Genomic DNA, 12,885 nt, shown 5'->3' with positions numbered 1-12,885 from the left:
TTTTTAATGTTTGAAATGGAATTTAGTTTTGTGAAGTATTTCTTCAGTCTTTTTGTTTGTTTTAGAATATCATGTGTAGGTGGGCACGACAAGGCCAACAGATTGATAATATGACACCTCATTCATTGTTCTGTTGGCTTTTTGCAATGGGTATCAGTTGATCTATATTTTTATTGCCACAATACCTATTGGCTTAGTGCTCTTCCTTCAGTGTATTTGATCCAAATGCTCCTTTTCTAAAACGACATTATATATGGCATCTTGTAAACCACCTGCTAAGCTTGTGTGACATGACCTGCCTCGTGCAAAACCGTGTTGACTATCCCTACTGATGTCAAGCTCATCAACCTATAATTTCCTGCCTTATCCTTGGAGCCTTTCTTAAACATGGAGCACCATTATCTATCCTCCAATCCTCTGGCACCTCACCCATGGCAAAGGATGTTTTAAATGTCTCTGCTAGGCAAATGTAATTTCTGCACCAACCTCCCACAGGGTCTGAGGAAACACCTTGTCAGACCCTGGGGATTTATCCACCCTATTTGGCCTAAGACAGCAAACACCTCCTCCTCAGTAATCTATATAGAGTTTACGACTTCTCTGCTGCATTGTCTCAATCTATATACTCTGTGTCCATCTTCCGAGTAAATACAGATGCAGAAAATTCATTTCGCTAAACCTACTATCCTTGCCTTTTATTTTGACAGGAACATATAAACTCTGTACTCTGAAAATTTCACTTTTAAAGGCCTTCCACTTACCAAGTACACCTCTGCCAGAAAACAACCTGTCCCAATCTACATCTGCTAGATCCTTTCTGATGCTATCAAAATTGGCCTTTCTCCAATTTAAAATCTCAACCCGAAGGTTAGACTTATCCTTTTCCATAATTACCTTGAAACTAATTGTGTTATGATCACTATGATGCATTATGTTGCAAAGTATTCCCCTTCACAAACTTCTGTCATCTGGCCTGTCTCATTCCCTAATAGTTCTAGTATTGCATCGTCTCTAGTTGGGACTAATATGTGCTGATATCTACTTCTGGCCTCACAAGTTCGTGTCACAGATAGCAATCCTGAGATCACAACCCTGGAGGTCCAGTCCTTTTACTTAGCACCCAACTCCCTGAACTCACTATGCAGGACCTCATCACACCCCCTACCCATGTCATTGGTACTGATGTAGACCAAGGCCTTTGGCTGCTCACCCTCCCACTTAAGCATTCTGTGGACTCAATCTGAGATGTCCCTGACCTTGGCACCAGGGGGCAGCATACCATCTGTTGTCCACAGAACGTCCTTTCTTTTCCCTTATCCCTTATCACTACAGCTCATCTCTTCTCTCACCTTCTCTTCTGAGCCACACAGCTAGACTCAGTGCCAGGGATCCGCTGCTGTGGCTTTCCTCCGCTAGGTCATCAGTTTTTACTGTGGAAGACACTAGCAGTATTGTGATGTCAGATGTCATGAAGTGTGTGAAGTTACCATTACTAGAGAGAAACTTCTTGGAAAACTGAAATGGCTGAAGGTAGATAAGTCACTTGGACCAGATGGTGTACACCCCAGGGTTCTGAAAGAAGTGGTTGATGAGATTGTAGAGGCATTAGTAATGATCTTTCAATAATCAATAGATTATGGAATGGTTCCGGAAGACTGGAAAATTGCAACTGTCACTCCACTCATCAAGAAGGGAGAGAGGCAGAAGAAAGGAAACTGTAGGCCAGTTAGTTTGATCTCAGTTGCTGTGAAGATGTTGGAGTCGATTATTAGGGATGAGGTGTCAGGATACTTGGAGACACATGATGAAATAGACCGTAGTCAACATGGTTTCCTCAAGGGAAAATCTTACCTGACAAATCTGTTGGAATTCTTTGAAGAAATAACAAGCAGGATAGAGAAAAGAGAATCAGTTGATGTATAGTTGGATTTTCAGAAGGCCTTTGACAAGATGTTACAGATGAGGCTGCTTAACAAGCTACGAGCCCATGGTATGACAGAGAAGATTCTAGCTTGGATAAAGTAGTGGCTGATTGACAGGAGGCAAAGAGTGGGAAGAAAGGGAACCTTTTCTGGTTGGCTGCCAGTGACTAGTGGTGTTCCACAGGAGTGTGTGTTGGGACCGTTTTTTTTTTTTTTTTTGTACCTATTTGGAATTGATAGTGTTGCAAAATTTACAGGCAATTTGAAGATAAGTGGAGGAGCAGGTAGTTTTGAGGAAGTAAAGAGGCTACAGGAGACTTGGATTAGGAGAATGGGCAAAGAAGTGGCAGATCGAATACAGTGTTAAGAAGTGTATTGTCATGCATTTTAGTAGAAGAAATGAAAGAGTTGACTATTTTCTAAATGGAGAAAATATAAAAAACTGAGGCGCAGAGGGGCTTGGAAATCCTTGTGCAGGATTCTCTAAAGGTTAATTTGCAGGTTGAGTCTGTGGTGAGGAAGGCAAATGTGATTTTAGCATTAATTTCAAGAAGACTAGAATATAAAAGCAAGGATGTAATGTTGAGACTTTATAAAGCACTGGTGAGGCCTCACTTGGAGTATTATGAGCAGTTTTGGGCTCCTCATCTTGGAAAGGATGTGCTCAAACTGGAACAGATTCAAAGGAGGCTCACAAAAATGATTCCAGGATTGAATGTCTTGTCATATGAAGTGTGTTTGGTTCTGGGCCTGTATTTACTAGAATTCAGAAGAATGAAGCATGACCTCATTAAAACGTATCGGATGGTGAAAGGCCTAGATAGAGTGGATGTGGAGAGGATGTTTTCTGTGGTGGTAGAGTCCAAGACCAGAGGACACAGCCTCAGAATAGAAGGGTGTCCTTTTAGAACAGAGATGAGGAGGAATTTTTTTAGCCAGAGAGCGATGAATCTTTGGAATTCTTTGCCACTGGTAGCTGTGGAGGCCAAGTGCTTCTGTATATTTAAATGCTGCACAAAACATCGCATATCATTTGTGAAAGAAGACTCCAAGTCAAGGGTGTACAGCGCAGGCTCACGATCAAGCATACTTTCTTCAGCCAACGATTGGTGTGTCAAGGCAGACCTGGACGGGAAAGGCAGTTTCCCGGAGCAAATAGCTTTCACCACATTGCGTCCAGATATAATCGTATGGTCTGACACCAGTAGAGAAGTGGTTATTGGTGAACTCACAGTCCCCTGCGAAGACAACATCGATGAAGCCCATGAGCGCAAGTTAACCAAGTATGCAGAATTAAGATCAGAGTGCAGAGACAGAGGGTGGAAGGTCTCATGCTATCCATTCGAAGTAGGCTGCCGTGGGTTTATTGCGTTAACTCTCTAGAAGTGGCTGCGTGACCTTGGCTTCACTAGAAGAGAGATCAAGTCAACCAGCAGGGCTGTAGCTGAGGCAGCAGAGAAAGGATCAGCATGGGTATGGACCAAGTATGTCCAGAGGGGCAGATAGTCAGACAGTGTATACATATCTTGCAAACCCTTCAGTAGTTGCATAGACACCTGAAAAGCAGACCATCTGTTGGATGGAAGTGACTGATAGAGGCAGATGCCAAGTTTTTAAGCTCACCAGTGGGAGGTGGTGCTTTAGCACTGCTGGCCCACCACCTCGAGGGAATCTTGATCATAAGCGGGCCGAAACTCCTGAAGACAGGTGGCAGATCAACTGGTGATAGCACAGGACAGTTAACATCTTAGTCCAAGTGTATTTTTAACTCAAGGCAGAGGTTGATAGATTCTTGATTGGTCAGTGCATGAAGGGATATAGGGAGAAGGCAGGAGATTGGCACTGAGAGAAATATTGGATCAGCCATGATGGAAGGGTGGAGCTGACGTGATGGGCCAAATAGCCTAATTCTGCTCAAATATCTTATGGTCTCCTGGTTTAAGTAAACAAAATCAGTGCCGGCACCTCGTCCAGATAATGGACTGCCTTCAAACAATGCTTTCAACAATTACACGCTCCAAATCTTCACTTTAATTGTAATATTCAAGATGTCAATACCTTCAAATTCTTCGTAGTTCACAACTTGCTGAAGTAGTGAAATAGTTTCATTTTCACTCCCGGCCATTTCTGGAATCTCCAAGCTTAAAAGCACAGTGAGCAAAACAGTTCTGTGTTGTTTCACTGCTTATTTATCACCAATTATCACAAAAGTCACTGCTTTTCGAGCACAAACAAGCACACAAATGATGCTATTTGAAAAGACTTTGCTCTAAGCACAGTCTAACAGCCACACAAGTCCACATGACTGCCACAGGTTAGAAACTGTTCGGCAGCAGTCTCTTGTCCCCAAAAAAAACAAAGATAATCTCAATTATTTTCTCAATTAGTCTTGGTTCTTTAAGATTTGACCCAACTAAGTGGGTGCCTTGATTAATTGATGGCCCAATTAACCAGAATCCACTGTGTATGGCATTTGTTTGAAATGACCTATTTGTGTTCTGGATGTTAAGCAATTTGTATTGTTGCACTTAAAGGAGAATTTGATGTACAATTGTTGCTGGTTACTGACAATTGAGAGACTCCGTACTGAAGTCAGTTTGCCACATTGATCAATGCTTTTGAGCGAAACAATAATTACTTTGGACTGAAGGAGAAAATATAGATTCGAAAAGACGGACACAAAGAGAAACTTACAGAAATGCTTAGCAAGTTGGTCATCGTTTTTTGGTGAAAAAAAAAAGTCAATGTGTCGCGCTTTCCCAGACCTGAAATATTGCCCATTTGTCTCTACCGTTTTACTAATCTGTTGTATGTTAATTTTAACCTGAGCTTGGCGCATACTACACAGTCGCTGTACATTGGGACTAATGTAACTAACATTGTCCTCAATCGGTACATCAGCTTATGTCAGCATCTAGTTTTGTCAAGCATTAAGGCCAGGATATTCCATGTTTAGGCTCTACTAATATAAATTTATAAAGAGCTTTGTGAATCATGGTCAATTAATTTATGATCAAGACAACTAAGTAAAGTAGAATTGGTTATTTATATACTCAGTAATAGTATTTGATCAAATTGTACCAGTGGGACTTGAAGAAAATTGAACACATTGCTTTGATTTTAGATATTCTAATTACACTGGGAATTGTAAAGAAACATTTGACTAATAGACTATCTTAAATTTCTCTCCATCCAGCATGAATCAAGAGAAACATTACTAGGGTTTAATATGGGGAACTACCGAGCTTGTAAGAATTTGTGGAAAGCCTGTGTGGAGCATCATACATTTTTCCGACTGGAAAGACCAGTACCTCCACAGAAGAACTTTTTTGCACATTATTTTACGTTGGGGTCAAAGTTCCGATACTGGTAGGTCCTAAAGATTCGTTGTGTCATTGTCCTCAGTGAAACTAATTGCTTTTAATTAGATCTTAATAGAATTTATTTCAAATTAGTTTTCTTTTGTATATCATGATGTATTAATGGTGCTGTAATCTGTCAGTTATGATCTTGCCTAGTTTTTTTTTCAAATGTACATATTTTCATACTGGCCAATGGTTTTAATTTAGACAGGATGGTTCATTGCACTAGCATTAGGATTCTCATCTTTCTGCTTTCTTTCTACAAAAGTAAAAGTACATGTTTACCACAAACTTCAATATACACTGCAGTCTTCAGAGCATTGATCACATCTGCATGGAATGTTGTCGCAACAAAGCAGCATCCATCATCAGGAACCCCCACTACTTAGGTTGATCTTTCTTCTCACTGCTGCCATCAGGAAGAAGGTACGGGAGCGTCAGGATTCTCACCACCAGATTCAGAAACAATTATTACCCCTCAACTATCAGGATATTGAATCAAAGGGGATAACTGCACTCAACTTCAACTCACTTTCAAGGACTCTTCATCTCATGATCTCAGTATTTGTTTATTTATTATCATTATTTCTTTTTGTATTGCAGAGTTTGTTGTCTTTTACGCAGTAGTTGAATGCCCAGTTGGTGCAGTCTTTCATTGATTCTATTATGGGTTTTTATTCTATTATGTATTTATTGAGTATGCCCACAAGAAAATGAATCTTAGGGTTGTATATGGTGACATGTATGTACTTTGATAATAAATTTACTTTGAACCTTTGCTGGATTTCCCTTGAAATTAGTGTTAATTATTGAAGTCTGATTCAGAATTCTCCACGATCTAGCTCTGATACAGGGAATGTAAGTTTGTTTGACCAGTAAGTAATAATTCATTGCATGTCATTATTAAACCAAATCCAGCAAGTTTTAGTCGTTGACCACTTCAGCTTTTATAATGAATGTGATACAGTAGAGAAGTATTAAATTGTAATTGCCAATTTCTGGTTGTGTATATTTCACTTATTTTATGAACCACATGTCCAAAGCTTTTTAATTAAACTTACCTCATTGGTTGAACAGATTTTAACGTCAGACTGCGGTAAATTCTAAACTTGTAATAAATCTCTCCATATGAACCATTTGATGGGACGATCAGGTATGATATGAATTGTTGTAAAGGCAATCAGCATGTATTTCTACATTGATAGGAAAATAATCACATCTAGAGTCTTTGATATATCATTACATCATAGTATATTCCTTTTGTATCACATTGGGAATTATATTGAACAAGTTTCAGAATTTGCACATGAAAGATTGTGCATTGAGCATTGAATAAAATGGTACAGAAGGATAGATATCGATAGTTATTTGGTTTAGAACAATTGACATTTAATCCAAACTGGGTTCAAAATTTGTAATATGATTTCAGTTTACAACCCATTTTGACAAATTGCTGTATCTTCTCACTGACTCAAGTGAATGCAACATATGTTGAACTGAAATACCAATAACTCTCCTCGTTGCTCTTTGTGGTTCTGTGCATGTAGTCATGGTATCACCACTTCATGATAAATGTGAGCTGTGACTTTGTACTCCCAGCATGAGTTCAGAAAGATGTGAACATAGCAGAATTAAATACTTTATCAACATTACAGTAATGAAGATCTTTGTCACAGTGTATTTTAAAGTAAGTTAATTATTAAATCTCAAAATGATTTTAATTTGCAGTGGGAGAACAGAAGTTCAGTCCGTGCAATATGGAAAAGAGAAAGCAAACAAAGACAGGGTATTTGCCAGGTATATGATATTATGCTATTCTTAAATTTTTAAGTAAAGAAATTAATACTTTTGCATTACTGTTGTACTATATCAGTGGCTGATCCACATCACAGCACTTGAAACTTTTCCATCATCCACAAGACCCAAGATTCTGCAGATGCTGGCAATCTTGAGCATCACGCTCAAAATGCTGGAGAAACTCAAATGCTCAGGCCACATACAGTATATGGTGGGAATTGAACAGTCAACATATTGGGCTGAGATCCTTCATCAGCACTGGGAAGGAAGAGAGCAGAAGCTGGAATTGAAAAGTACAGGGAGGGGTGAGGCACAAGCTGGCAGGCAGTCTCCATTTCTGGAAACAGATTATGTCTTTTACAAACTCACTGACTCCCATAGTTACATACAATACAGCTCTTCCTACCTTGTCACTGGCTAGTATTCTATAGTTCGTCTATTTCCATAGCATCTGTTGTCAGGATGACGCTTTCCATACCAGGACATTCGAGGTGTTACCTTTTGTCAGAGAAATTGGTTTCTCTTCCACTACTATCAATGCTGCCTTCACCTGTATCTCCTCTATTTTCTGCATGTCTGCCCTCACCCCATTTCTCCCTATAATAGGGATAGGGTTTCCCCTTATCCCTGCATCAGTGCTAAGTGCTACACCTGCCACTCACCACCATTCAGACTCCCAGGCAGTCCTCCGAGGTGAGGCAGTTCTCACTTTGTTGCATGTACACTTCTTCACTGGTGGACATGTTCCCATTCTCACCGCCAGCCCCAGAAGGCAACTCACACTTTCTGATTATCGCTGTTAAGCTTGTCTAGACTGGAGGGTTATCAGTTGAAATGGGTAACCCATTTGATTGATGTGCAGGTGAATCTTGCATGTGTAAAGTGAATGCAGAATGTGCTCATTGAGGAGTTATACTGACATGCATGCTTATTAAAAGTGTGTGTCATTAGATGGGAAATGAGCAAATAAAGCTCGGCTTTAGAGCATGGATCCCCAACCTTTTCATGCCGTGGACCAATACCATTAAGCAAAGGGTCCATGCATCCTAGGTTGGGAACCCCTGCCGTAGGGGATAGGCAGATCATTTGTGGCTATTGTTCTCCTCCCCCCACCCCCCCCATGCCATGATTTAAGGTGGTTGAAACTTTGGGAAGGAATTGTGTGTCAGCATGTTGGGAGTTAATGCTGGACCGAAATGAAAGATTAATTTTCATTGCAACCTCCAAAAGGACCACAACCTTGTTGTAGTTTGGAGGCTTGCATGCCTCAATGACCTGAAAAGCTATGCTGGCTGGAGTCAGGACTTAATGCTTTGGCCCTTGGTAGGGTGACCCATACCAAATAGGTCAAAGAGTAGCGGCCAAACTAAGAGTGATCCACTGATCCTCCAGGTTTGGTGGTTCAGTTCAGGACTAACAACCCTGACTGGTAAAACAAAATTGTTACAGATACAGCAATGAAGAATACCCTTCTACATCTGAGTGTAACGGTATTCCTGAGTCTCCTCCAGGACTTGCATGACTGACAGAAGTGAAAACCAAGCTACTGACACAATGAAGGAAGCGCGGAACTCCACCAGAGAAGGAGGCCCTTCATTGCTACCCCAAACGCCAGCGGCCTAACGGGCAGTAGAGCCATCCATGCTGAGACTTGTATCTGTCCAATCTCCATGTGTTCTTGTGCTCAGCAAAACACATTTAGAGTCATAGAGAAGTACAGCATAGGAACAGGCCCTTTGGCCCATCCAGTCCATACCAAAACCATTTAAGCTGCCCACTCCCATCAATCTGAACTGGGACCATGGTCTCCATACCCCTACCATCCATGTACCTATCCAAAATTCTTTTAAATGAAATCAAGCTCACTTGGGCCACTTGTGCTGGCAGCTCATTCCACACTCTCACAACCCTCTGAATGAAGAAATTTCCCACATGTTCCCCTTAAACTTCTCACCTTTCACCCTCAACCCATGATCTGTTTGTAGTGCCACCCAACATCAGTGGAAAAATCCTGCTTGCATTTACCCTCTCTATACCCCTCCTAATTTTGTATACCTTTATCAAATCTCCTCTCAACCTTCTACGTTCTAAGCAATACACAGAACATAGAAATCTACAGCACATTACAGACCCTTTGGCCAGCAATGTTGTGCTGACCAAGTAACTACTCTAGAAACTGCCTAGTATTACCCTACCACACAGTCCTCTCTTTCTAAGCTCCTATTTAAGAGTCTCTTAAAAGACCCTATTTTATCCACCTCCACCAATGTTGGTGGCAATGTATTCCACACACCCACCACTCGCTGTGTGGAAAAACTTAACCCCTGACATCCCCTCTACTTGCTTCCAAGCACCTTAAAACTAAGCCATTTCAGCCCTTGGGAAAAAGCCTCTGGCTATCCACATAATCAGTACCTCTCATCTTCTTATACACCTCTATCAGGTCACCTCTCATCCTCCATTGCTCCAAGGAGAAAAGGACAAGTTCACTCAACCTGTTCTCATAAATTATACATTGATTTATGAAGTCCGATGTGCCAAAAGCTTCCTTTATGACCAAATCTACCTATGATGCCTCTTACAACGAATTATGTACCTGTATTCCCAGATCCTTTTATTCTATCACACTCCTCAGTGCCCTACTATTCACTGTAAGGCCTACCAGGTTGGTCTCACTGAAGTGCAAAACCTCACACTTGTCTGCATTAAATTCCATCTGCCCACTTTTCCTGCTGATGCAGATCCCTTTGCAAGGCATGATTGCCTTTCTCATGTCCACTACACCCCCAGTCTTGGTGTCATCTTCAAATGTGTTGATTCAGTTAACCACATTATCATCCAGATCAAGATCATTGATATAGGTGACAAGCAGCTAAGGACCCAACACTGATCCCTGCAGTGCACCACTAGCCACAGGCCTCCAATGAGAAACACAACCATCTATTACCACTCTCTGGCTTCTCCCACAAAGCCAGTTTACTACCTCATCCTGAATGATGAGCGACTGAACCTTCTTGACCAGCCTCCCATGTGGGACCTTGTCAAATGCCTTGCTCAGGTCCATGGCGATAACATCTACTGGCTTGCCTTCATCCACTTTCCTGGTAGTTTCCTCAAAAATCTATAAGACTGATTTAAACATGACTTACCATGCATAAAGCCATGCTGACTGTCCTTAGTCAATCCATGTCTTTCCAAGTACTTATATATCCAGTCCTTAGCATACCTTCTAATAACTTTCCCACAACTGATGTCTGACTCACTGGCCTTTGTTTAGAGCCTTTTTTAAACAGCAGAACAACATTGACTAACCTCCAGTCCTCTGGTACCTAACTTGTTGCTAAGGATGTTTTAAATATCTCTGCTGGGGCCCTGGCAAATTCTGCAGTTGACTCCCAAAGGGTCTGAGGGAGCACCTTGTCATGTTGTGGGGATTTACCCATCCTGATTTACCCCAGGGTAGCAAACACTTCCTCCTCTATAATCTGAATAGGGTCTATAAAGTTGATGCCGCTTTGCCTCACCTCTATAGAGTCTAGCCATCTTCAAACCAATTATTGTAATCTGACAAGCAGTCAGTCTCCAGGAAGCAGTTATTCAGTAATGTGCTTGTGTCTTGCAATAGAGTAAGGATTAACTGGTAAGGTGCTTCCCCTGTCTTAGCAGTGTTCAGGGCTTCCTTCTTGCCGTACGTAACCTTCAGCTTTCACTACCAGTCCTGGGTGGAGACTTGGAATACCATAACACACAGATGTAGAAGGATTCTTCATTGTTGTTTCCGTAACGGTTTTGTTTGACCAGTCTGGGTTGTTAGCCCTGAGCTGAACCCCCAAACCTGGAGGACTGCCCAAAGTTTCAACCACCTTAAATCATGGCTGGGGAGGGGGGACACAATAGCCACAAATGATCTGCCCATCCCCTAAGGCAGGGGTTCCCAACCTAGGATCCATGGACCCTTTGCTTAATAGTATTGGTCCATGGCATGACAAGGTTGGGGTCCATGCTCTAAAGCTGAGCTTTATTTGCTCATTTCACCTCAAATGACACACACATTTAATAAGCATGCATGTCAGTATAACTCCTCAATGAGTGCATTCTGCATTCACTTTACACATGCAAGATTCACCTGCACATCAATCAGAAAGTGTGAGTTGCCTTCTGGGGCTGGCGGTGAGGATGGGAACATGTCCACCATTGAAGAAGTGTACATGCAACAAAGTGAGCATTGCCTCACCTCAAAGGACTGCCTGGGAGTCTGAATGGTGGTGAGCAGCAGGTTTAGCACTTAGCACTGATACAGGGGTAAATTCCAGGAAGGAGAGCAGTGGGGAGGGACAGGCAGACGAGGGAGTTGCAGAGAAACCAAATATAGATGGATAACCACTTTGCAAAGCATCTCCATTTGGTCCTCCGGGGAAATTCTTCATTCGATTCCCACACTTCGCCTATTTGTGGCAAATTGTAACTTTAAAATGAAAATTTAAAATGAAACATCACATTGTCCTTCAAAGCAAATTGGAGCCTTCCTGACTCTGTCAAACCTGCAACTTTAGGTCATTCTTTCTCTTTCTGTATCAAGACTGGCCTCTTTCCTGCAAGACATCAATTGTGATGTTCGCTGTATGTGAGGCTGTTATCTTCTTTCCATTAATCCAATCTACATGACATGCACTATAGCCCTGCATTTCATCCTTTTCATGTTTTTGCCATAATCTCTCTCGCTGCACTAAGAACTTTGCAGATGATACTACCATAGTGGGCAATATCTCAAATGAAAATGAGTACAGGAAGTTTGGCAACAACTTTTCCCTGAATGTCAGCAAAATTGAAAGGGCTGGCCATTGACCTTTGATCCTGTTGACTTCAATATTGTTGAGGTTGAAAAGACTTACAACTTCAAGTTCCAAGGAATGAACATCATCAATAGCCTGTTCTGGTCCAGTCACACAAACATCACAGCTAAACAAGCTCACAAATGTGGCTACTTCCACAGAAGGCTAATGAAACTTGGCACATCCCCAGTGACCCTTCACAATTTTCAATGATGCACTATAGAAAGCATCCTAACTGTATGCATAATGGCTTGGTAAGAAACTGCATAGTTGTGGGTACAACTCAGCACATCATGGAAACCAACTCCACCCTCCGCCCATTGACTCTGTCTTTACTTCTCACTGTCTTGGTAAAGCAGCCAGCATAATCAAAGACATTCCCTCTTCACCGTGCTCCCATCAGGCAAAAGATATAAAAGCTGAAAGCATGTCTTGCCAGGCTTGCCTGCAGTCTCTACTCCACTGTTGATTTGATCTGTATGAACACTATGCAAGACAACCTTTTCGCTGTATATCATACATGTGACAATAATAAACCAAATTCCAATTCCCTTTTATTTGTCACGTATTGAATTTTTATTCTCTAACGACCTCATTAATCCATTAATCAGATGAGCTCCTGGAGCTCTTCTCACAGTTAGCTTGGTCTCACTCTATCAGAACTATTCCTTTCATTCTATCCGTCCTTCCCCTTCTTTTTTACAGATTAAAACTAACATTCTCATGGAGGTCTTTGATGTAAGATATTAAGTTTCTCTTTCCGTTGATGCTCCCTGACCTGTGTGTTCACCATTTTTCTGTTTATTTCAGATATTCAGGAGGTAGGGATGAATGTTGATTTTTCATTGAGGGTTTGAGACAAATCTTGAATCAGTTCTTCTGTTCGCCTGCAATCTCTTGCTTTGAGGGTTCGGAATAGCGTTTCCTTTAGGAATCTGTTGGGTATGTGAATGACATGGTGTGTTTAGTTAG

The 12,885-nt window shown here is 41.4% G+C and overlaps 1 protein-coding gene across 5 annotated transcripts in view; it reads left to right on the top strand.

The window, feature by feature from the left end:
• ptpn4a (protein tyrosine phosphatase non-receptor type 4a) overlaps positions 1-12,885 on the top strand; it is a 254,199-nt gene that overhangs the window by 179,107 nt on the left and 62,207 nt on the right. For all 5 annotated transcript variants that reach the window (XM_072258734.1, XM_072258733.1, XM_072258732.1 and 2 more), the window contains 2 exons: positions 5,119-5,291; positions 7,013-7,081. In XM_072258734.1, the coding sequence (XP_072114835.1) occupies positions 5,119-5,291; positions 7,013-7,081 (242 nt within the window). The remainder of the gene's footprint in view (positions 1-5,118; positions 5,292-7,012; positions 7,082-12,885) is intronic.

This window comes from Mobula birostris, chromosome 5 (genome assembly GCF_030028105.1).
Source record: "Mobula birostris isolate sMobBir1 chromosome 5, sMobBir1.hap1, whole genome shotgun sequence".
NCBI lineage: Eukaryota > Metazoa > Chordata > Chondrichthyes > Myliobatiformes > Myliobatidae > Mobula > Mobula birostris.
Note: the sequence above shows the minus strand (reverse complement) of the source record. Positions and strands in the feature narration are given on the sequence as shown.